The sequence below is a fragment of the Stigmatopora argus genome, chromosome 3 (genome assembly GCF_051989625.1).
Source record: "Stigmatopora argus isolate UIUO_Sarg chromosome 3, RoL_Sarg_1.0, whole genome shotgun sequence".
Taxonomy (NCBI): Eukaryota; Metazoa; Chordata; class Actinopteri; order Syngnathiformes; family Syngnathidae; genus Stigmatopora; species Stigmatopora argus.
Window position 1 is genome coordinate 6,188,121 of NC_135389.1, and position 27,225 is coordinate 6,215,345.

At 42.2% G+C, this 27,225-nt stretch overlaps 1 protein-coding gene across 3 annotated transcripts in view; it reads right to left on the reverse strand.

Annotated features, from left to right (window-relative positions):
- Nucleotides 1-27,225, reverse strand: part of kiaa1549la (KIAA1549-like a) — a 99,627-nt gene that overhangs the window by 61,789 nt on the left and 10,613 nt on the right. For all 3 annotated transcript variants that reach the window (XM_077595561.1, XM_077595560.1, XM_077595559.1), the window contains exons 2-3: nt 9,141-9,731; nt 147-914 (exon numbers count right to left, since the gene is read on the reverse strand). In XM_077595561.1, coding sequence (XP_077451687.1) covers nt 147-914; nt 9,141-9,731 — 1,359 coding nt within the window. The remainder of the gene's footprint in view (nt 1-146; nt 915-9,140; nt 9,732-27,225) is intronic.

Genomic DNA, 27,225 nt, shown 5'->3' on the forward strand with positions numbered 1-27,225 from the left:
ATTCAAATCTAAAATAAAAATAAAAAATAAAAATCATTACCACATTTCAGTGTCAGCTTCGATTTTTTACTTCATGGTCATCTGGGGTTGTAAATGTGCGTAAATCGTTATACTACATCAAACCCTACTGTAAAAAGGTTCTTTACCTGTTTTGACCCAGTACTTCTCCGTTATGTTGCAAGGTAAAGGACTTTCTTCATTTATGGTGCTGCTTGGTAGTTCTGTAGTTGTAAGTGGTACCGTTTGGGGGGACATAAACACAGTAGCAGGTACTTTTGTTGTTGTAGTTGTTGATATTGTGGTCGTAGGGATGGCTGTGGTGGTGTCTGGAGTAGTAGTTGCAGGTGTTGTCGTAGTGATCACTGTGGTGGATGGAGCGACTGATGTGGTACTTGTGGGTGTTGTAACAGCGGTGGTTGCAGGCTGTGTCGTGGCTACTGTGGTCAGTTTGAGGCTTGTTGATGGCTGCATGGTTGTAGCATCTGTGACATTTTTTGCGGACACATTTACAGTGACTACAGCCCTCACCGCTGGTGTTGTAACAGCTACAGTGCTCACAGTAGAAATGGTCACAGAGGACTTTGTTGCTCTCAGGGTTTCCACCTGAACCATCTCCTCAGTCATGTTAACCAGGGTAGTAGTCTGTGAAGCCACAGTTGACATGAGTTGCGTATTTGCATTGGTGGTGCGCGACACAGTGTTGGGTGTATTTTCTATTGTCGTTGTGCGCTGAGAGGACGTTCTGGTGCGCACAGCCACAGTGGTGTTCCATTGATGGGTGGAGAAAGGGCTGGTGACATTTGCAGGAAGGGTAATGTCATGGTCACCAACTGTAGACAAGAGAGACTCGGGAACTGTAGGGAGATCCCAGGCAGGCGGCGTGCTGACTGAAGCCTCTGTAGATTGAGCATCATCTATATTGAATACATTAAACAATGGTTTATTTCTCATAAATATTTCTCTCTTTGTGATATGGTGTAAAAATATCAATAGTGCAAGAAACAAACGGGCACAGCAAAATGATCAAAGTACAAATTTCTGCTTTACTCAGAGGCAAAGCAAGCGTTTGATCACAACCTGAACTGCTTAAAATGGTGAGCATGTAAAGATTATGAGATATCATTCCTGAGGCCTTATTGAGATAAGGACACTGGAAATAAACCCAGATTTGCATATTTCACAGGTAGAATCATCCATCTAACCGCACTTGAATAAATTTAGCATACAATACTGTATAATATACAAGATACTCTTATAAGACAATTATATGTCATATATGAACAAATAGGGAAGTTGCTGATGTGCTTCAACATAAAAGGTGTGGAACTATTTGGATGAATAAAATCCAATTTCAAAGGTGGAACGACAGATGAATTGCAATGCAAGGGTGTTGCTGCAGTATTCCATCACAAACATGAGATGCATGCCAATAGGAGGAAAAGAAGATGTTAGAGGGGACAAAAAGGTGTTTGTGTATTGTGACTAGGATTATTTCAATATGTTCTAAACTAATACTATATCATATGGAACTGGTAATTTGGATTATTTCGATATATTCTAATGTAATATCGGTTCATATGGAATTGGAAACAGGGGTTGTTTTGGTGTATTGTAATGTAATTTCATATCTTATGGAGTTTCTTCAAACTGCACTGGTGGCTACAACTACTGCAATTGGAAATATTTGTGGATTTCCTTTCAAAGCATAAAAATCATCAACTTTTTATTTTTGTGCAACAGTGTAAGACATTGTCCTGCTCAAATATTTGCTTCTTCATTTTATTTATATATATAAAATGAAGAAGCAAATATTTGCTTTTTTTAATCCGACAGGCCAATATGAATATATATATATATATATATATATATATATATATATATATATATATATATATATATATATATATATGTATATATATGTATATAGATATATAAAATGAAGAAGCAAATATAAAAAAGGATGACACCAATATGCCTCAAATTTATGTATGTATGTATATATATGCCTCAAATGTATGTATGTATGTGTGTATATATATATTGATATATATATATATATATGCCTCAAATTTATGTATGTATGTATGCGGGTGCATCTGAGCTGAAATAACTCAATTTTAACTGGATTTCTTCATATTGGCCTGTCGGATTAAAAAAGGATGACACCAATATGCCTCAAATTTATGTATGTATGTATATACAGTGGTACCTCGTCATACGACCGTTCGTCATACGGAATGCTCGTCTTACGGGGGAAATTTCGATCGAATAATTCGCCCGTGATGCGGTCAAAGTTTCGTGATGCGACCAAGCCAGGTTGCCATGGCATTTTTTTTGGCATATCTTTCGTGTATAACAATATTTACGAGCACCGGATGAGCTATTCAGACCAGGAAACGCACAACGCACATGCGCGGTGAAAAGAGGGCTTTCTGGGTAATGAAGTATACTCGTGCTCGCAAAAGTATCCCCGGTAGCAACTCTATCATAGGCGCCGTTCGAGGGGATGCGAACACAGATGCTACAAGCTAAAAGGAGCCGCTAGCCAGCGCCCCTGAAGCTCCCATGAGCAGCGGGGGGGAGACAACAGTTGGAACCTTCACGAGGTGTCTCCCGAGAGGCCGCCCCGCTGCGGCCTGCGAATCCAACACAACCACCCAGAGCTGCCACCCAGGAACATGGCGCCCTATGTTTTTCATCCAGCCGGAGATGTCCGCCCTGCCCCACACCTCCGGTTACTCCTCCTAAGGGCAGGCGACGTCGAGGAGAACCCGGGACCTACCTGCCCGGGATGCTCTAAGACGATCCGTCGTGACTTCATCCCACTGGTCTGCAACGCTTGCCGACGAAATTTCCACAGGACCTGTAGCGGCCTGACCCGAACCCAGATAAAGAGTCATCAAGGCTTTCTCTGCGGATCCTGTTCCGGAAATGCCGTCGTGCCGTCACTTCCGCGCACAGCCTATGTGGGACCGAAAGAAAAATGCTGTGTCTGCAAAATCTCCTTCTCCCCTACCATCTCCCCCATCCCCTGCTCGAACTGCCCCAACAAATCCCACCGCTCTTGCTCTGGACTACCTCGCTCCCAAACTAATGCAAGCTGGCTATGCCCGACCTGCTCACCACCCCCGACACAACAATCCTCCACACACCAAACAGCCATAACAACACACCAACCTATAAACGCAAACTGCCCCACCTGTAATAACAAATTAATCGTTTCACGCTCTCCCCTGACATGTAGATCCTGCAAACGTGGATTCCACCTCAAATGTGCCCCTGAAACCAGACACGCTTTAACCATACTTCGCAGGAACAATAACTGGTGCTGCCAGAGCTGTCTGAACCTGAAACCCTCCCACCCTCAACAACCCACAGATAGGATTGCCGATCTACCGGAGGCACGGAAAGCCGGTCTCACCATCCTTCAATGGAACTGTGACTACCTGGCGACCAAGACTACCGAACTGAAAGAGGTGACGGCACGTCTAAAAATTGACATCCTCCTCCTCCAGGAAACAAAACTGGGACTCGAAGACCCGACGCCTCAGCTCGACGGTTATAACGTGATTCGCCAAGACCGTGAGGGCTCAGGCACAAAACAGCGACGAGGCGGGGGTCTCCTTGTCTACCTGAGATGCGGCATCCCCTACTCCATCCTTCCAGCGTCCCCATCAGGCCCCCTCGAACTCCAGCATATCCACATTCCCATCGCCCGCAGGCGGCACCTCTCACTGGTCAACGCCTACATCCCCCCGGCGACATCGGATTATTGTCCTGCCCCCCAAGATTTCTCCTGGTTAAACTCGCTCCCCACGGAGCATGGCCTGATCTGCGGGGATTTCAACGCGCACCACCCGACCTGGGATATACTTGCCAAGACAGATCCCAGGGGTAACGCAATCCATCAATGGGTCGATGACCATGACCTAACTCTCCTTAATGACGGCGCGTGGACACGGGCTGCCAGATACCAACAAGGAGCAGGCATGAGTGCCCCCGACCTAACGATCACTGACCCCACCACGGCCGAACATCTGCAATGGGAACCCATCGACGAGATGACCTCCGACCACAGACCGATTCTGATTAGGTGGAACCGTGCTCTCCGTGTCGAATGCCAACAAAGAAGAGTACGACCCAACTTCTCGAAAGCTGACTGGAAGAGGTACCGTACCATCCTCATGGATCGCCTACCCGTAATCTCCGCAGCAGCCACAGCCCCGGAAAAACTCTCCCTCTTAGTGCAACACATGAAAGAGGCAGCAGCACTTACAATACCGGTCAAAGTTATCCGCCAGAAGGAGCTCCCATGGCTGACACAGGACCTGAAGGACCTCATCCGTGAAAGGAATCGACTACGTCGAGACCTCCAACAAAATAGGAAAGAATGGATAGCACTCTGTCAACAGATCAAACAAAAAACCACTGAAGCGAAAAGGAACGCATGGCGCTTACACCTCACCAAGATCGCCGAGACAAGATCTACGGGACAAGCCTGGTCCTTAGTAAAATCCCTCTCAGGTACCAAAACACAACAATCTGGCGAGTCCCTGGTCTACAAGAACAAGGAGTACGTGAGTGACCGAGCCAAAGCAACAGCATTTATCAGGGAATATGCCTCGGTCAGCGGACGCAAGAGTGACAAGCGGAGCAGACGAGCAGTGCGTTCTATACGTACAGCTACCCGCAGACTGCTCGGCTCACCGCGACAAGTCCTCGAGCTCCCGTTCACCGATGCTGAACTGCAGACAGCGCTGTCCCAACTTAAAGCGGGCAAGGCAGCTGGACCCGACGACATAGCCCCGGACCTTCTAAAAAATCTTCCGGCAAACATCCTTCCCGAACTACTCCATATCATCAACACCAGCTGGCTAGAGGGCTGGTGTCCACAAGCTTGGCGAGTGGCCACCATCATCCCTTTCCTCAAAAAAGGGAAGTCACCAAAGGACGTTGGGAACTACAGACCCATCGCCCTCACCTCTACGCTTAGCAAAACAATGGAAAGGCTCATCGTGAACCGTCTCGCCTGGTGGTTGGAAGATAAACAGCTTCTCAGCCACTGGCAAGCCGGTTTTCGAAAGGGAAGAAGCACGACGGACCAGGCCTTGCGACTGTCGCAGTTCATCTCTGATGGCTTCCAGTCGACTCAACGGCAACGCACGCTTGCAACATTCTTTGACTTCAGCAAGGCATTCGACCAGGTATGGAGAACAGGTCTCTTACAAAAAATGGCAGACCTGGGGGTCCCCTACCGCTTCATCAGATGGATCGCCAGCTGGCTCACAAATCGCACAGCCAGGGTCAGGATCAACAATACCATCGGCAGGAGCAGAACCTTCAAAGAAGGGCTCCCCCAAGGCTCGGTCCTGTCACCCCTCTTATTCATCATCTACATTAATGACCTCCTCGACAAGTTCAACGACTCCACCCTGGTCAGCGCCTATGCAGACGATCTGGCTCTTGCTTGTCGGGGTAGGAACAAAGAGGAGGTGGAAAGCAGACTTCAAGCGGAGGTGGAAAAAGTCTGGAGGTGGAGTTCCGAGGCACACCTAAACCTTAACACCACCAAGTGTGAGGCGTCATTTTTTAGCCTGGACTCAGCTGAGGCCAAATGGCAACCAAAGATCTTAATAAATGGCGCCACCCTCAAGCATAACCCCACCCCCACTTTTCTTGGCGTATCTTTTGACCGACAACTCACGTTTGCAGAGCAAGCGAAAAAGGTCCGCCAAACCATGTCCAAAAGAACGAACCTCCTCCGCAAACTCAGTGGCACATCCTGGGGTTGGCAACCAAACGACCTTAGAACGGTGTATATTGCCACCCAGAGAAGTCTTGCGGAGTACGCAGCACCGGCATGGGCCCCCTGGCTGGCCCAAACTCACCTCAAATCCCTTGAAACCGCCCAACTGGAAGCAGCCCGCGCCATAACCCACCACCTCAGGTCTACCCCCACCGAAGCAGTCCTACATGAGGCACATCTCACACCCCTCTCATCCCGCCTCAAGTTACAAGCACTTCTTAAGGCGGATGCCTGGAACCAGCTGCCTCCTTCTGATCCCCGACACCGCCTCCTCCATGAAAACGTTAAAATGCGTTTGCAAAAGAAGCCAGACTGGCGATCATCGACCCTTCCCCGTCTTACCGCTCTCGAACTCCATACCCCTTGCACATACTCTTCCCATCCCTGCCCACCCTGGCTATTACCCCCCCCCCCCATCCAAACCGCCTTTACCGCAGTCTCTAAACACATGCCGACCATCACCCAAAGAGACAAGGCAGAAGAGCTCATCAGAAGCATGGGCAAACCGGACCTACAGATCTTCACAGATGGATCCACCAAAGAAGGCACTGCGGACGGTGGTGCAGGTTTTGTCGTCATTAAGGAGAGTGCAATCATCCACCAATGGCATGGTGCCACTGGCAGCCGCAGCAGCTCCTACCACTCTGAAAAAGTGGCACTGACCGAGGCACTCTCCTGGCTGAGGGAAACAGCAGACTGGCAGACATCAATTATCCTCAGTGACTGCAAATCGCTGGTCCAAGCCATGGGAAACCCCCATACGCAAGACCCCGCCATTCGGAGACTACAGGGTGACATCGCCCTTTTCCCTCCGCCTAAGCGACTGCAGCTACTGTGGATCCCGGGCCACTGCAACATATGCGGAAACGACCTGGCTGATGCCCTAGCTAAACTTGGCTCGTTAGATGACCAAACCAATACCCCCCCGGACGCAGCCACAAGACGTGCCATCATCCAACGTGAAGATCGCTCCCCCCCCCTCTCCCACCCCCGCCTTCTGCAGACCTACACTACAAAAGTCACAGAGGAAGAACTTGCCCTATCGAAAGGAGACCGCACAGACCTGATCCGTTTCCGCAGTGGACACCACCCCCTGCTCCGCCGTTGGCTCCACCTTGTGGGGAAATCCGACTCGGATCGCTGCCGCCTGTGCGACGAGGAAACGGAGTCGTCTGAACACTTATGGCTCCGCTGTCCGGCCTTAATGACCGAACGCTACCATCGCGGCTTGGGCAACTCCCTGGATGAACTTATCCGTGTTCCAGTGGCAGCCCTAGCGCTGCTGAGGGTAATCCTCAGGCGCCTGAGGTGAAAAAGAAGAAGAAGAAGAAGATGAGCAGCGGGGCGATCGCTGATAAAAGACTCTGCTCGTTGGCTGCTCATAAGAACATCGGGGGCACTGGCTCGCAACAGCATCCCCGGTAGCAACTCTATCATAGTCGCCGTTCGAGGGGATGCGAACACAGATGCTACAAGCTAAAATGAGCCGCTAGCCAGCGCCCCCGAAGCTCCCATGAGCAGCGGTGCGATCGCTGATAAGACTGCTTGCTGCTCGTTGGCAAGTGGTCGTGCGTTCTCCGATTGTGAGGACATTTGTGTGCATCATTTTCGGAATATTTTGAAGTAGTACGACAGCAGACAGCCCATCGATAGCGAACGTAAAAAAAAATATATATATATATATATATATATATATATATACACATACACATACACATATATACATACATACATAAATTTGAGGCATATTGGTGTCATCCTTTTTTTAATCCGACAGGCCAATATGAAGAAATCCAGTTAAAATTGAGTTATTTCAGCTCAGATGCGCCCGCGCTATTCTCCTGCCTGTGGCCTCATGCTCTATTCACTGCCCCGCCTAACATAAACGACCTATCACAGCTGCTAGTTAAGTCAATCCTTTCATTTTGCACACATAAAGAGGCTTACTTTAACTATGCTTCAATCTGATGCACTTTTTTGATAATGAACCACATCTACTAATCTGTATTGACTCATATCTTGGGACACGATTCGTATCATGATTCAATTTGATCCCGATTAATACCAATTAATAACGATTATTGCTATCTTTGTGTCTCACTTTGGCAAAACCTAATTAAAATAGGAGGGCGGCTCGGCGGCGCGAGTGGTTAGCATGTCGGCCTCAGAGCTCTGGGGTCCTTTGTTCAAATCCAGGGCGGTCCACTTGTGCAGAGTTTGCATCTTCTCCCTAGGCCTGTGTGGGTTTTCCCCAGGTACTTCAGTTTCCTCCCTTATTCTAAAAACATGCATGGTAGGCTGATTGGACACTCTAAATTGCCCCTACATATGGGTGTGAGTGTGCATGGTTGTCTGTCTCCTTGAGCCCTGCGATAGGCTGGCCACCCATTCAGGGTGTCCGCTGCCTCCTGCCCGAAGTCAGCTGGGTTAGGCTCCAGCACCCCCTGTGACCCTAATGAGGATAAAGCCATTCAGAAAATGAATGAATGAATAATAAAAATAGACATGAAAGTATATTTATATCAATACATTTCTTAAACCTCATTCAGCACTAAAGTAAGCAAGTTTTCTTTTATGTTTGAACAACATATAGACAGGAGTGGAGTTAACCCACCTGTTGTTTATTTCCACTAAAAGTACACCTGTAAAGATTCTTTCAGATGGATTTTGAATCGATACGAGAATTGTGCAATGTAGTACCGCGATATATCGCAGAATCAATTTAAAAAAAAACACCTTTGGTAAATAGAGAGTAGTACTTGTATAATGGGTTTATTTACATGTAAATACAGATGCTCAAATCAGATGTTAATTCTCTGGGGGGAAATTGTGTATAGTGTCTTGCTCAAGAACACTTTGACAGTGGGCAGAGGTAGCGAGGAATTGAAGTGTTGACTCATGGGTCTTAAGACAACATAAGACACTAATTGTACCACAGCCACAGTTTATCCTTCTTAAAAATTATGGCTGAAGATTGGAAGATTTGTTTGTTTGGATTTATAAGCGGTTGTTTAACTGATATTTGGTGCAGTGACCATTCAGATTCAGTGTTGGCTATCCATCCAGTGATAGTAGTTGACTTCAGTGCGGGCAGGCGCAGGCTCTATTCCTGCTGGTGGCGGTGTGATTGTGAGTATGTATAGTCGTTTGTCTCTCTGTGTGCTCTACGGCTGACTAGCGACCAGTCTAGGGTGTATAATCTGCCTTTTTAACCAAAGACAGCTGGTTTAGGCTCCAGCAACCCCCAAAACCCTTTCGAGGAGGCGTGGTATGGAAGATGAATGAATTAATGAATGTTAAAAAGAGTTTGTCTGTTTTGTTTATCAAAACTTACCAAGAGTTGTGGTGCCGTTGCTGACATCAACAAGAGATACATTGTCTGGCTTCACAGTCTGAATGTCATGGTTAATGGCTGGGATGGTAGATAAAGACGTAGCTGTGGAAGTTAAAGAGGATGCTTTTGTTGTCAAACTAGAAGAGGAGGATGCTTTGGATGTTGACGGAGAGGAGATTTTGGTCCAAGCGGCCTTAGACAACAGTCCTAGAGGCTTTCTCACAACTGGTGTGTCTGGTGTCTCAGCCACCATTTTGAGGACGACCTGCCTTCCTTGGGTCTCTTCAGGCACTTGCCTAAGCCAAGTGGTTGACTCCCACGGTAAACTTGACAGGTGTTCTTTCTTTGTGTTCAGCAGTAGAGGTTCTGTCATGATCTTAGTTTTTGAGGAGACCTTTGTTTCTTCTCCAGCAGCCACTCTATGGTCATTCCACACTGATACTAATGACTCAGTATTAATTTCCTGACTTCCTTTGGTCCTTTCTGTGGCATCTTTATCTTTATTCCTATTTCCCCAGGGGGCTAAACTGGGCGCAGTGGGATTCGACGGCAAGTCAGACACCCTCTTTGACTCCGGAGGGTCAGCCACAACTGCAGGAAACACAGAAAATAGACAAATGAGATCCTGCTCTATAAAAGACGTTGGAGATGGAACTACGAAAAGTAAAGTTTAAGGAAAATTTAGGGGTTGTATCATTTTCTACACAAATTGTGTTGAAAAAAATGACTATTTAGCTTGAGTTCTTTGCCAATCTCATCTAGAAAACTGCCCTAAGCACACAAACACATTAGGAAATGCATGTGCATAAGCTCTTTTTTTTCTTTCTCTAGTGTGACATAGCTTTGAAGCTCTTAGACTGCAACTCTGGAAAAATAGTAATATCCAAAGTAGGTCGCTTAGCTTTTGGAGGATCAAGCATAGGGAATTTATTTAGATGTTCCAGAGCGAATGTATTATGTTGCAATAGCCCATGCATATACACCACACACACGCATTTAATTGCTAACTATAGATACTAATCTGATGTGTTATGATGTTCATACTGGATTTATTTTCATTCGTTGTCAGGAGCAACCAGACTGTGCTATTGTTTCAAAAGAAAGAGCAAGCCGAGACATTTATTACGTATGGGATGCAGGCAGTTTAACAGTAATAGCATTCTCAGTGTTAGTATTTTAAAATCAATTGGCAGATTTAATACAATACACTCCAAAGTTGTGTAAGGATATGGATAGGAGAGCGACGAAGTCAGCCAAAGTTAAACATTTGCTTTCAGAACAGCATTTTCAGTGGACAAAAGAGCTACAAGATATCACCATTGAGTGCTATGTTTGTACTGACTGGCATCTGCCAATTATTTTCTAAATAGATTTGCGTGGGTGTGCAAGTATTAGTTTTTGTATTTAAGTTTGTGTTCCCTGCCATTAAAAGCACCCACCTCTCAGCGTGAATCCCCTCACCTGCACTTTCCTATAGATAATTGCCTCATTCATATTTGACCTCAAGCCCATTTTATTATGTCCCCACTTCGTTGTACCTAATTGTCACGCAATCCTCATTTCACATCACCCCACAAATTCTGTCTAGCAACAGGATGTTAAAATGTAATATATACGCAAAGGAATATTCTCTTAATTGTTTTTTCAATTATCTTCAGTTCCACAATCAGGGTCTTAAGTAACATGAAGCCTCCTCCTTCTTTCCCATTCTTCAACCATCATTTGTAACAATTTAGACAGTATAACAGTGTTTATAACTCTTCTCAAAACAAGTGATCCCACAAATACTTAATAGGGATAAAAATAGAAGTCCAAGATGATTTTTCCCCATTCTTTCAACTTCCAAACTCTGTTGGCAGTCATTGACAAACCCGGATTTTTCCAGAGAGGTGGCTACCTACATCAACACTGTACTTCCTAGTTGGAGCTGTAACCTAAATATTATTCCCCGCATTTATACTTACACAGACTGTGATTCTACAGGTTTACTACTGTTGGCAGAATCCGGATATATCTTGAACATAACACTGGGAATGTGATGTTAACACCAGTGAAAATGTGCTTGACCATTTAGCGCAGTCTTCTGGCAGCCTAATGAGACCAGCAATGAACTCTGTGGATTGCCTTGCAGAAAGATGTCAGCCATAAAACTGCAAATTTGCACAGTACCTAGGGGCTAAACGAACTAGTCTTCCAGGGCAAAATTCTACTTTGCAGCCTGTCTCTGACATTCTCCATTTTATGAAACTTGGCCCCATTTGCAAATGCTTTTCGGTCTTACGCCAAATAATGTTCTAACTTGGCTTTGAGGAGAACCAAGTCAAAGTTACCCTTTCTTATCAATCCGATCTAGATCAGTCAAATATGCCATCATGAACCGTGGAGGACACACGCACAATTCTGCTGCTCATTCTGCAAATACATGTTCTTAACAACAAATGTGGCACAATTTAAAAGGAAATACAGGATATATTGACAAAAAAACATGAATTAGCAACATACATCTTTCTTTTTGTCCTTTTTAGTTGTTCATCCCAAAAAAACATCCATGGTAGACTGGTTGAGGACTCTAAATTGCACCTAGGCGTGAGTGTGAGCGTGAATGGTCTCCTTTTGCCTCGTGATTGGCCTGCCACCAATTCAGGGTGTCCCCTGCCTGGTGCCCGTAGTTGTTTGGGATAGGCTTTAGCAACAGCTGCAACTCTTGTTAGGATGAGCGTGTGGAAAATGAATGAATGAATATATATTATTGTGAGGAAAATGTCTTCTTTGAATGTTTAAATTTATTTTAGGTATAAATGGAATGAGTGCGGAATGAAGCAGTTGATGGAAAGACTGTACCATATGCAAGAATATTGTTTTCTCCTCCAACAGTTTGCCAACTGCTTCGCCTGAGAGTAACATATGTGGCCCAACGACCAACCTGTGACAAAACACTAGGAAAGAAGAACCTCTACTGGGAACAAATATGGACAGGATGGATGATTTCACAGATGGTTGGGTTGTAAATCCAAGTTAAGAGTGAGGCCTGACCTCTTTTATTGGAAACTATAAAAAGGACAAAATATTTCGATGTGCAGTGATGTAACCTCGTATAATATTCATGCAGCAACATTACATATTGATATAATCACATATGACTGCTTTATTCTTTGTGTTTTGTTGGTGTGTGTGTGGGGGTGAATGGGTGGGTGTGTATGTGGTGGAAATTAAAAACATGGAATTTTGGTTGTTTATGGTTGACGATGAGGCATCTTTTAGAACCAGGGTTGAATGTGGGATGGTCAAATTTGAAATTATGATGATAGAAGTGTTGGATGCTAACGCAATTCTTTTCAGCTTTTTCTACATTAGTTCATGCATGAATTCTCAAGTATTTTGTGGATGATGCAATGTTAATATTTTAAGTAAGCTGTCTAACTTACAACTTCATATTTATACTTTTGTTAACGATATGAAAATGGAACCCTGCACAGCTGACGGTGCACCGTTACACCTGACATCCCTATGCCAGATCACCTCATTCACCATCTGCTGATGCCATCCTGAATAATCTCTTTAAATACCAGTACAAATGTGCAAATGCTTTTCAAGCCACTACAAGCTCCCTTGTCCATAATACGTACTAGCCTTTCCCAGGTGCTTTTAGACACGTAATACAGTAATACCTTTACATACAAGTGTCCCAACATACGTGAAATTTGAGATACGAGGAGAATTCAAAGCAAATTTTTGCCTTGAGATATGAGACCAATTTGAGATACGAGCATATGCGGCCGTCAGGGTGGCCGAGTATGAGAGAGGCTGCTTATGAGAACAACATTGCTCTTTCTCGCCGCATCTCCCTCGCTTAAAGACATCTACGAGCACAGCTTGCATTTTTTTACTGGAGATAGCTAGAGCGAGCCGATAATCTCAGAAAAAGCCAACGGAATCTACATGTACTTGAAAGCAAAGCAAGCATCTGAAAAAGACTCCAGTGAAATCCTTCAAAGCGAGTTGTGGCTGGTTCACTCATTTTAAAAAACGAACTGGGATACTGTCAGGAGTGGCCTGTTTTGTCCCTCCTGACATGCCGTCAGGGAAGCAGCTGCAGTCAATCTGCTGATTGCTTCCTGGCTTTATTATTTAAGGAGCAATGTGTCAGAGGACCATTGCCGGATCGTCTCTTTTGTTTATGCGTGCGCGTAGCATGCTGCCGTTCTGTTCCAGGCCATTGTGGATTTGTAGACCTTTGTTTAGTTATTAAAGAATGTCGTTTGAGGTGAACTGGCTCGAGTCTACTCACGTCTCCTGCGCATGGGTCCCCTAAGATATTCCCGATCGCGCTGCGACGACGCAGCGACGCAGCGTGATCGTAACAGATACACTCGGTTCTGAGGCATGGAGAATCTGTTTCTGTAAAATATGTTTTTGTTGTATATTATCAGTTAATTTAGTTTCCTTGAGATAAAAACTACAAAAAAGGCAATTTTATTTTAACCATAAGGCAAATGTGTGGCTATATTTTGCCATACCCAACAAGATGAATAGGGGTGTGTGGCAGGTTTTATTCACTGTGGTATGCCAAGGGTCATAATAATATTCTGTCTGTTCCTCAAAAACCAGGTTGCCGCCTCTTAACTAACAAAAACATAACCCACATAAAGCGCTTCATGAGTTCTTTTTTTCTTCTTCACTTTAATTAGGAGTTTAGCCTCTCTGGAGGCACTCTTCTTAGGGAGTGTTTCCTTTCATTTCCTCAAATTTTGGCTGCACTGTACAATTTATACAGGGATGACTCAGTATAAGAGGTTGAAGTGGAACACTATTCTCCACTAAATATACCAATTAAAAGCTTTTAATCTTAATTTTATGTATAACTCTCTTCTCTCTGTGTCTTCAAGAAACTTTGGATGCATTTTGTCTTGGTTATTTTATGTATTTTTTTTACTGATGTACCCGAAGGAAATCGAAGCTGGAGGTGTCAATTGAGTCATTTTGTTAACTAGTAACCTAGTAATCTGTTTTCCAAATAATCTCATTACATAATCTGCAGAGCCTCCTCTTTGTGTTTTTCACTGTTTAATATACAAGAAGATATTGGCAGGTTTATAATCATGTGAGCCTGTTTTTTTTTCAAAATTCTGTCCTACTTTCCTTATGTCAGTGATCATGTAATGGAATTACTGAAATGTTGATGAGTTCCTTGATTAAAAATTAGTTTATGCAGCCTCAACCTTTGCAGACTAACACTGAACCAAATATAGCACTTCCAATAAAATGACAGTAGAGTGCACATGCTAACATTGCACTTTCCATGATTAAGGATTATGAATTTGATAGAGTGGAAGGCCTGGCGGCTGAGTGGTTAGACCGTTGGCATCCGAGTTTTGGGGTCCTCGGTTAAAATCCAGGTCGGTCCTCTTGTGTGAAGGCCCCTTACCTTACCTTACGTAACCCTAAACCTTTCACACCAGCGTCACAAATATTGAAGCGAGTGAATACTCAATCATTCTGATTAGACCACGTGTTTCAATGCATTTACCCTTTGACACTCGAACATGAGGTCTACACATGCAGCAATCAAGCAGAAACACACAAGCAAGAAGTGGCAGTTTCCCATCTTCCCAATTGATCGGTCGCGCAGTGTAGAAATTTAATGTGTGTAGAGCAAGAGGCAATCACTGATTCCCAATATACTTATTTAATTCTTTTAATTCAATCTACCAACAAATAATGATTAATGGCTCTAGCATTGTAACGACGCCCCACTAGAAGTGTGGTTAATGGTATTAATGTGGCTTGGGTGGAGAGGAAACAATAATAAACTCTTATTGAGGGACTGTTCAAGGGTTAGGGTTTTCAAACTTCAGTCAGTTTCCATTCATTTATTCATCTTCCGTACTGCATATCCTCGCAAGGGTTGCGGGGGTTGCTGGAGCCTATCCCAGCGGACTTTAGGCGAAAAACAGACAGGCCGCAGGGCACACAGAGAACAGACAACCATTTGCAAATGATTCGGTTCAAAAAATGTTGAATCCTCTATTTTCCTCCGTTATTTTTCTATTTTCCCCTTGGGATCCATGACCCATCACTCAGTCGCCAGTTTGTTTACAACAGCGACCTGCCTAGCATCCCCCCCTGCTGAAAGAAACGTGTGTCGCAGGCTGTAACACAAACAGTTGACAGAAATGTTGAAAATTTAATATTTGTTCTACACATTTTGAGAATGTTTGTGTCATATTTGTACAGAAACCATATTAAAACCAAAAACATATTTCTCTCCCCCATTTTCAAACATTTTTGAAAAAGCTCCTAGGAGCCACTAGGGCAGCACTAAAGAGCCGCATGCGGCTCCAGAACCTATGGTTGCAGACCCCCCGGTTAAGCAGTGTTACTGTAAACCTCCTGATTGAATTTTCTGTAAACTACAGAGTAGTACAGATTAAAGCAGATTTGATGCGCACACGGTGTCACTTAGTGAAAGCAAAATGAGATCATAGGGGGAAAAAGTCAAAGAGGGTAGTGAAAGCAAATAAGACCTATCTTCTGTTGTTTGGCTTTTTATATTTTATTTTTAATACATTTCCAGGAGCAGTTGTACAACTGTTTTTCTTCCATTCATTTTTCTCACAAGGGTCGCAGGGGGTGCTGGAGCCTATCCCAGCCAACTATGGCCACTAGGCAGGGAATACCCTGAATCGGTGGCCAGCCAATTGCAAGGGACAAGGGAACGGACAACCATTCATGCTCACACTCATACCTAGTGGAAATTTAGAGTGTTCAACTAGCGTGGAGCCACCTGGGATGGAACCCTCGAACCCAGAACTGTAAGGTCAACACGCTATTCAGGCCGTTTTTACAGCTGTTTTTCTTTTCATAATTATGCCCGTTCCTCTAGTTTATATTCCTACAGTTAATGCATACTTTTAATTTACAGGTACACTCACCAGAATTTGGGGCGGGATCGATTGGCGCTCTGTGGCGACCAATCTAGGCTGTAGTCTGTCAGTTGGGACAGGCTCTCGCCACCCCCGCAACTCTTATGAGGATGCGTATTATGAAAGATGAATGAATGAAAAAAATGCTTAAAAGAAGGAAATTGGTGATAGTCAAGCATCTTATTTGTTATGACTCATACATTCATTTTCACCACCACTTATCCTTGTCAGGGTCACAGGGTGCTGGAGTCTCTTCCAGCTGACTTTAGGGGAAAGGCGGACGACACTGTAGATTGGTCGCCAGTCAGTCATATGGCACACATGCCAGAGACAGACAACCATTCACAATCACAATCACACCAGCACCAAGTGGGAAACAATAAATATGTGACTATTACCTATATGTGTATAATTTGCCAGGTTGTGTAGCTATTACAAAACTGCCATTTTTAAGGGAGCGTTGCAGCAATAACTATGAAGCAAAGGTGGTCTCCCTGCCTTTCTTTTTCCATATTTATTGTACTTCACCTATTTCAACAACAGATGAACTGCATTACCAAATAATAAGTGTGTTAGCTACAAAATAATACACGTTTAGTATTGACCATGATTTGTTAAGCCGACTAATGTTCCAAATTGGAAATTCTCCAGCTACCAAAACAATGAGTGATTTAGGGAGACTAATGCTGTTTAATTGGCAGCATTCTGTATGCTGCCAGTACACAACTCTGTTGAGCCAATATCTATCTGTCTGTCAGCTCTTCACTTAATTGCTGTTGTTTTCAAGTTTTTCTAATTTTACAAGAGCATTCTTCTTGAATGCCAAGCTGTCTTTCATGTCCGTGCCGTAGAGTTGCTCTTGCCATCTACTTGACAATGAGAAGCAAATGTCATTGTTTTTTTGCGAACTTTTCAGGCTAAATGGATTTTCCAAATAACATCAAGGACATTAAAAATATGTTACCAAGAGGTGATTTGACCTTGATCAAATATATATTGTTGTGATCAGAGTCAATAGGACTGAAAACAAAATCAAATAAAGGGCACCTCATTGGTAGGATTTGGCGGCCCAATAAAGGTCACCCTTCAATTTTTTTTTTTTTGCATGTTTGTTTTTTAAAATCATTTATTAAATAATTAAATATTTGACTTAAACTTGAATTAATTAAGCGCAGATTTGAATAAGAACAAAATAAATACCTGTCCTGCTTAATTCAACATTGTATAATTAAAGTCCTTTTTGGATGTTTTTTTTTAATATTGTTAATTTTATTTATATTTTTATTGCCATGATATATAATACCAAGAGCAAATGTTTATCATGCCCAGCGTATCCTGTGAGTCAACATTTTCCTCATGTAGTATACATCTCACATCTGACTAGGATAGATTGCAAATAAAGTTTTTTGAAATATTGAAATAGAAATTGATCATTTGAAACCTTCAGTAATTGTTGGAGAGAGGTTTGTCATCTAGACCGTTGTCAATGTGCCCCTGAGGAAGGCTGTGGCCCCAATTAAGACATGGCACATGTTTTGTTGACTCGCTGGTGCAACAAAATACAGCAGGGTGTGAGTTGACTTTGTCTTTGAATGAATGGCGTTGAGTACAGTATTAACTGTAATAATAATAACTAGTAATATGAAAACATTATACAGTGGTACCTCAACATACAAATGGCCCGACATAGAAGCAATTCGAGATACGAGTAATATTTCGGGCAAATATTTATCTTGAGATACGAGACAAATGTTGATATAGTGATATTAAACCACTAGTTAGGTGTTACTTTGTTAACAGATGGCGAATTAGAAGAAATAAAACATTTTTTTCCGATCCAATATCCTGTTTTTGGTGTTTTTTCTTAGGGTTGGAACGAATTAATTTGTTTTTAGTTCATTTCAATTGTAAACGTTCGTTCGAGTTATGAGAATATTGACATACGAGCTCAGTCCCGGAACGAATTAAGCTCGTATCTTGAGGTACCACTGTACTTCAAAAAGACACCCTTGAAATGAGTGAAAATAATATTTCCCATAATGTCTCAAATGAGGACAGACCTATTTGTAATGAGACCCACAAACACTCACACCAACATATACCCACACAGTGTAAACAGCCCCAACTGGCGAAATCTCATCAACTGAAGTGAGCTGCCAAAACAAAACATTTTGTGTCACATTCCCACACTCAAACTTATAAGAGCATGATTATACAGAATTGTTTAGACCGCTGCATCTTTTTAAATATTTTTTAAGAACATCTGTGTAGCCAAAGTACTCAAGAAAGGGACAACTGCTGCAGCACGAGTGGGCTTAATGCATGTGATGGGCCCCGAGCTCCTTACATTGCTTTGCCCTTATTGTGTCCCCGCTGGTGGCATGTTAGCTGTGTGAGTAGGTTTGTAAGTGGGTTGCCACAGCGGTGCTAAATTTCTGACTGGAGACTTAAATCAGATTATGTTGGGCTTTGATCACTGCCTCTTTGCAGTAATGGTGAGATTTATAGAGAGGAATTCCCTGCAGTATTAAAACTCACCTAGGGAAAGAGGACTACTCTGATTACATGCTACTGTTTATGTAACCATCGGCAAAGACTTCGTTGTAGATCTGGCCGAACCAGATATGAATAATCCTTTCTACAGGGTCACAATTCAATCAAATTCTGACTGTGAAATTATACAGTTCTAGATCAAACTAGATTAGGCATGTTTTTTTAATTAATTCATTAATTTGACTTCTTAGTGCGACGGTCAGATCCCTGCAGGTTGACTTGATCCAAGAATCAACCCGAGCAATCTTTGTGTTTACTCAGCAATGAGATGCTGGTTCACCAGACAGACATAATGAGAAATATAAGATGTCACGTGGACATTCATTCAATTAATTGCTGATGAATTTGCACGAAATACATGCAGAGGAATTAAAATTTAGTGGGGATTTTTGGCTTGTTTGCTGTTTTTTTTTCTTCCAATCATTTGACAATTATTTAAATATGATATTATTAATTGTCTTTTTCTGCAGGCTGAATTATTTTTCATGACCCATATTGCCCCAGTTTTGAAGGCGCTTAGACTTATCTGCGATTTACATGCACTGAATTTTCAGGATAATGAGCAAAATCCAAGGATGTGGTCAAACTCTGATGAGCCGCTTCAATGCAGGACAAATTACAAATACACACCAAGAAAATATATCTGTATTAAAAATACAGTGAATGTGTTAATATGGATGTAAAAAAAAAATCAAAAGCAGAAAAGACTGATCACCAGCTGCTAAATCATGACAACATATGTTCTTCATGATTCTTGTTCTGCTGCTGCTTCAATAGAATTGGATGCACAGCTATTTTTAGTGTTTGTTATGTGATTATTTCATCACAGATTATGTTTATGAATTAGGGAGTCAAGTTTTTCATTTCGTGGTGTTCTGAAAAATCATTCATCCTGTCACGATGATGAATATTCATTCATCCATTCATTCATTTTCTGAAACACTTCATCCTCAATAGGCTCGCGGGGGGTGCTGGAGCTATCCTGGCTGACTTCGGGCCAGAGGTGGGGGACACCCTGAATCGGTGGCCAGCAGGGCGCAATCAGACGGACAACCATTGACACTCACACCCATACTTAGGGGTATTTTAGAGTGTCCAATCAGCCTACCATGCATGCCTTTGGAATGTGGGAGGAAACCCGAGTACCAGGAGAAAACCCACGCAGGCCCGGGGAGAAAAGGTAACCTCGACACAGGTGGACCGACCTGGATTTGAACCCAGGACCCCAGAGCTGTGAGACCGTCGTGCTTACCACTCAAGTCACCGGGCCGCACGATGAATGTTCTTCGAGTATAATCTAATTTACACATTAGCATTTTAGCAATGTTGTGAGAAGCTATCAATAAAAAGTTCACATAAAGTACAAATGACAATAACATTGTCAAACATTGCAACAGCAGTGATTACTAGATTAGAATAACAACAGAATGATGATAAATGTAATTAGCTTTAGAAAGGTTTTCCAAGTTGATTATTTCCATTTTTTTTAATTTTAGTTGACATTTAGTGTTCACTTTTATGGTATCTTATACAAATAGAAAATTTGATGTAAGTTGTTTAGTTATTAGATATGACAAACAGGGACTAAATGTTGTAAAAATTCTGTCATTTTTCCCCTTGAACAAGCTATAAACTCTACTGAACTTGCAGATGTCAATCCTGAAAAAAGACTATATGAACAGTTTTACTAATTGAAAAGTAGTTGTAAAATAATGGGGGCAATATAGAGTGTTCAACCAGCCTACCCTGCATGTTTTTGGAAGCCGGAACACCCAGAGGAAATCCACGCAAGCCCTGGGGAGAACATGCTAACTCTGCACAATAAGGATCAACCTGGGATTGAATCCTCGACCTCAGAATTGTGAGGCCGATTCGCTACCGGGCAACCTATCTATTTTTCAAGACTTTAAAAAACAGGATAATATAAAATTATATCTACTATATATAATATACAGAAAGCTGCATAAAAGGAACAAAAACCAATTGAGATTGAAGTCATGTCTAAAATATATTTTTCACCAAACAAAAATGCACCAAAAAAGGCAAAACAACAAAGGTCAATAAATAGAACTAAGCACTGTTTTGTCTGCAGTGTTAGCCTCTGGGCTACTGTGGCTTTGTCAGCAGTCACAGCAATTGATGCGTTAAGGGACGGACTAGCATATTTGACAAGAAAGGAAAAAAATCAGTCCAAAAAAAACCATACCGCCACATCTGTGAGTCCAAGACCCCACAGACTGTGAGTATGTGAGAGAAGGTGCTGTACAGCTGCGGCACATCCATGGTAAAGTGAAGAAGATGGGTCCATGCAGCTCTAAATCATTTTCTCCTCCAAAGAGGCCAGGATTGATTCCATTTTTTATTTTAGTCTATCACGTGATTTTTCTCGCTCCTCTCTGACTTTCTCAGCTATAACGGAAGATTGAAATATCCAATGGAATGGGATGGAAACGACACTAATATTACAAGTTTCAAAAAGCTTTGCTTATTTGTCCACATGTCAGTTGTAACCAGCAGACACCTACGTTTTACACATTCAATGATATATATTATTGTAGGGAGGGCTTTGTTTTCTTGATGGCCAGATTAAAAAAAAAGTACTATCACAAAACAAAAAAAGGCAATGAATAATTGTAAATAAAGTACAACATAATTCAGAGTATTTGAAAATGTATTTCTCTCTTATATTCAAATATAATTGTTCCAGAATCATTGTTTAAGCAAAATTTTTGTGCAGAGAGAGAAGGAAAACACGCAAAAGAGTAGTAAAGTTTTAAATTAATTATGAGCTTGTGCCGTGACTTTAGCTGAGTTTAGAATTTTTGTCAAATGCATATTTTGACTTGACTGTCGCTTAATATGTTGAGATGTCAATATTACACTGTGAAACATAATTATCAAGATTCAACAAATATTTGTGAAGGATTGCATTAAGAAGTGTGGTATGATTGTGAGTGTGAATGATTGTCCGTCTCAATGCGTGCTCTGCAACTGACTGGCGAGCACCCCGCCTTTCTCCTGATCTAAAACTATTTCACCGTAAAAAGACATCATCATGTGGGACAACAATGTATCTGCAACTGGCAAATATTTACTGTACTTACTGACCTTACTGTTTATTCACTTTAAACAGGAAATTCAGTTCAGTGTCAGCCGTCTGTCCATGTATGTATTTACTTTATCTGATAGGTGGTACATGGAATACAATGCCTTTCCTATTTCTGCATCCTCACCCTCTTGCTACTGTGACAACGTAATTTCCCGAATACGGGATGAATAAAGTTATCCAATCCAATCAAATTATACAATCTGATTACCTTGAAATAATGTGTGATGATAATACTAGTGTCCTTTCCTGTCCAATCCTACTCTTGTTTCGATCGCGCCGAGACGTCGTGGCGTGATCGGAGGGATTTGGACCCAGTAGCGGGGAAGCAGGAGGAGGCGAGACGAACTGTGCTCATGATAGTAACTTTAATAACTCAAAATAACAAGGACTTGTACATCCCAAAACAAAACAAAACCGGAGCATGGAAAACAGTACCTTGGCAGCGATGGATGCTGTATCACGCAGGACGATCCGACAATGACTACCACTTCCGTGGTGCTTAAATACCCACATCAGGAAGTAATCAAGAATCACTCGCAGCTGCTCTAGCCTAACGGCAAGCCAGGAGGGACAAACGAGCTGCTCCTGACAACTCTATGCTATCTACCCTACGCTACTGAATCTTATCAGCAAGTTCTCATGGTGCAGGTCGTTCAATAACAAAAAAAAATCAGCTGTTCAAAACCTGGCTACCACTGTTAAAGAGTCCAGGGGCAAGATCAGGAATGCTTAAATTGAAGTATGGCAGCCCGGCGGAAAAATGGTTAGGACATTGGCATCACAGTTCTGGGATCATGGGTTCAAATCCAGGTCGGTCCTCCTGTGTGGAGTTTGCATGTTCTCCCCGGGCATGTGTGGGCTTCCTCCGGCTACTCAGGTTTCCTCCCACGTTCCAAAAACGTGCATAGTAGGCTGTTTGGACACTCTAAATTGACCCTAGGTATGCCTGTGAGTGTGAATGGTGGCCCTACTATCGTCTGGCCACCGATTCAGGGTGACCCCCACCTCTGGCCCGAAGTCAGCTGGGATAGGCTCCAGCACCCCCTGCGACTCTTGTAAGTGGTTCAGAAAATGAATGAATGAAAATAATTGAAGTGTAGGGGAATGAAAGCCTCTAATAAAGTGCTTAAGGCTGTGATGGTGTGTAAGCGCCTTATAAATGTAGTCCATTTACCATTTGAGGGAAAAATGGCTCAAAGCATGTATGACAAAGGCCAGTCAAACAAAAAGCTAAACCATTTTACACAAAAGGAAAAAATCTGTCATGAATGTATTTGAACAGACATGTATTTTGAAAGTGAGCAATGAATTTTGCGGCGGCTGGTGATGAGGATGAGCAAGCTTCCTGCCTTAGTTAATTCAAATTAATTGCACAGCTTCACTGTCCTTGTGGTTCCAGGATCATTAAAACACAGAATGTGTACCCTTATCATCTAGTGTTTCTGTTGCACTCGGCCTGGTAAACAAATAAGGGTTATTTTTTCATTCATCTTCCATACCGCGCATCCTCGTAAAGGTTGAATTGAATTGAATTGAGTTGAATGCCTTTATTGTCATTATAGTACAATACAAGTAAAATGGGATTTAAAGCTTCACCATAAAGTGCACACATAATAAGTAGTCAACATAAGTAAGTAGTCACATAAATAAGTGCGGGGGTTGGTGGAGCCTATCCTACCCGACTTGGGGTGAAAGGCAGACAACACCCTAGACTGGTCACCAGTCAGCCATAGGGCACACAGAGAGACAGATGACCATTCGCACTCACAATCATGCTGCCACCAGTGGGAATCAGGCTCACGCGTTCCCGCACCGAAGTCAGGTGAGTGAACCTCTATAACCATCAGGCTTTTTCAAATGCTAACAAAAAATATATTTATTACAGACTTTACACACAAAGATGGAAAAACCCAAGAATCCAACTGTGTAGGTCACACAGCATCTGGTCTGCAATACAACAAAGAACACCACCATAAAAGACAAAGGCATGACAGTCCACAGAGGGAAACTGTTTAATAGAGATATGGAGGAACAATTTTTAAAAAGGATTTCATTCATGATAAAATAATGATGTCATAATGTTATATTGGCTGATGGACAGTAAGACGTACTTTACACGAGCCAGTGAATTAAAGTTAATGGTATTTTTGAATTATTTCAACAGTGTTTATATTTGCAGGATTAACTTCTAAAACTGTGTTTTTGTTGATGACATCTACTGTAATTCACAGATTAAAAACCACATCCACCAAACGTGAAAGTTACAGAAAATTGTAGTTCTATAGGCCACATCTAACTATGAGCCGCAGATTTTCTCCTTGTATTATGGGATACTTACGGCAAAAGAAATTAGCCTGTAAAAATCTACACACTGGCATCATTGAACTATAAGCCACAGGGTTTAAAGCAGAGGCAAAAGTAGTGATTTATAGTCGGAATATTATGTTAATGTTGATCTAGAGTAAGCCGTCTGCAATTTTTGTTTGTTTTAAGATGTAAAAAAAAGGCGATTTGTTTTAACCTTTGAAGGTTGACTTTGCTGTCAAAAAATAAATAAATAAAATGTAATTTCAACTGACCGGATAGTAGAATAACATTGAAATGTGCCCCCTGTGACGCCATCTAAAATCCATTTGTCTGGTCTAGTCAGATTTGTACAATTTATACTCTCAGACATTGAGACAGACTGAGGCAAAAATAAATCTGGAAGTGCATGCATGATTTTACACTGCAGGAGTATATACAAAGAACCTGATCCAACCCTCTTGTTTTTGGGAAGTAACCGCTGAAAACACCCTTGTCACAAAACATTGGCCTTTTACTTGACTGTTATTTCACGGACGTTAGGATGCAGCCACCTTTTATAATCTCTTGTAGATGTTCTGATCGTTAAGATTGCGACACAAACTTTCGTGTGTTCCATGACATCAAGAAATGACAATGTTATATGTGATGCAAACCGCATGCATAATCTGTTGTCTAATCACCTAGCGAATACCTAAGCACCTGTACATTTCTCCATGTGGGCTGACCTAATGTAAGTCCCCTGCAGACGCACACTAAATTGAATGCGATGGATGACACGAAACCTACTCCATAATATGTGCGCAGAAACAGACAAGTAAGACATTGAGAAAGGTGAGTTGGTCCCAGTGTTTGCCGTATGAGACTGCAGGGACATAATTAACCTTCCCCAAACACATTAATGAGGAAACACGCAACCTGAAAACATCCCCCTTAGATAAGAAGGAACACAAAATGTTACTAATTATGATCACAAAATCTTTTTTCTTCCAAAAGTGCACTGATCATCCTAATTGTAATTCAGCTGTGCCTTGCATGGTATAATTAATCTAACAGGGAAATTGTTTTCATCTGATTATCTCTCCATCTTTCTGTCTCTTGCCATTTTATAAACTTTCTAAATCAGTTTGTACAGAAATATCTTTTGAGTCTTACTGTAATTGAGGAATAGCAGCTAAGTTTCATTATATGAATGAAAAGATGAGTAAGTGCAACCAGGTACTTCTGGTAAATACAATTTTTGATGCCAGGATTAGTGTTTAGAAAGAAAAAAGTGGGATGTCGACTCAATGGTCACAAGTGAGTTGTCCTAATACTGGGTTGCCCACCTTCCATTATGAGTGTTCCACGCGCAAACACCTTGCCCTATCACACCCCAATCTGACCTATCATCGCAGGTACCACTGTATCATGTGAAATTTGGAAGTTGTAGATGGAAGAATTTTCAAGGGTTTGCTAAATGTACACATTGAGTAGCAATACTGGATGTGTGTGGCTTTAAATACTTTTAGGAGGAATACTTTTTAATCATTCATTTTCTGAACCGATACCCTAAATCGGTGGCCAGCCAATCGCAGGGCACAAAGAAACGGACAACCTTTTAACAAGTAAACATTGAGGGCCGACCTAGGATGGAACCCCAGAACTATGAGACCGACATGCAAACCACTCATTCACTGGGCTGAATTTAAATACTTAATGAATAAAATATTTTTAAAAAACGTACATATTAGATAAGGAATTTGGCCCGTAGTGCGAATTGAGACTAAAAGTTATTTGGTTCTATAGGCCAGTACAAAGACAGCTTGACTGGAGAGCGTTATTATCAGAGCCTCAACTGCAAGCTGCCTCCATTTTTCTTCCTGGCAACAAAGGAAAAAATAACAACACGGCTGTTCATCACATTAGCTGCATGGTAGGGATAAACAAGAGCAAAAAATATTTCACTGGCAGTGCCTTTTCTATAGAAGTCAATAATGAGATGAATGATTTTGTAAGTAATATATACATATATTCTTTTTGTTGGAGATTATTCACATTAAGGTAACAATGTTCGATCAATCCATATTATGTTGGTCTTTTATATAATCAGCCACATTTCTTTTCCTCTGTGTCTAATCAGGGCGAGAAAGAATGTGACGAACCCCAGCAGTCCATAATCATGGCAGCAAAAAGCAGAAGAAACTGCAGCTGTACAGAAGGGGATTGAGTAACGGCTGCTGCATGTGCAGGGTGCTTTTCTGGGACCACGGGAAGGTTGGACTTGGACTGATTCCAAGCTACTAATATATGTTAGCTGAAACTCCACACATTTGATGATAAGCGCACATATTCATGTACAAGAACCCAATATTGTGTGAACAATTGGGTATATTTAGGACCTGAGCACCCTTCAGTGTGAAAGGCTCTATTGTTCTTCTAAAGATCAAAATTATCATTCATAGCAAACGTCGTTTTGGAGCACTCAACATCTCTATTGTTGACCAAATTTGGCGGATCAATAGATCTTGGTGACAATTTACAAATGGTGGTAGTTTCAAGACTGTAGTACAAAGACTGCCTCAATAGCACCTCCACGAAATTTTCAAACCTGCATTTTATGCCCTTTTTGTCCAACATAGAGCTACAGAATTTGGTGAGTCGAGACTTTGCCTCAAACTGCACCAAAAAGTTGTGGCACCCAAGTCCCAAACTGAACAGGAAGCAGGAAGTCGCCCATCTTGGCTCAAAATTGGAAAAATTAACACTTTTGGCCTGTTTTGACCATTTCCAGGGTCCACATTTGAATGAACTCTTATAATTGGTGGGGTTTTTCATGAGACTTGGGACATCTTAAATTATCAAAATGTTGAGTTTTCACCAATGTAACTGACCCTTGGTGGTCAAAGTTCAACATGGTTTTGCCAATGTGTCAAACTCACTCAATCAATGACTCCCAGGGCCAATGATTGACTGGGATGATATTTAACCAATTTGACAAGAGCCCTGCCCCCAACACAGCTGAGTTTAAATGTTTTCGATTGGGCCTAGCGCCACATGGTGGTATCAGAAAATAATTTTGATATTTTGTTATCTAGGGCCAAATGGCCTCAAACCTTGACGTGAGGATCTTTGTTTTAGGTGGGCCATCAACAAAATAGATTTGAAGGTTGAAAAGTTGAAAATGATGGCCATTTTTTTAATCCTAGATTTGAAG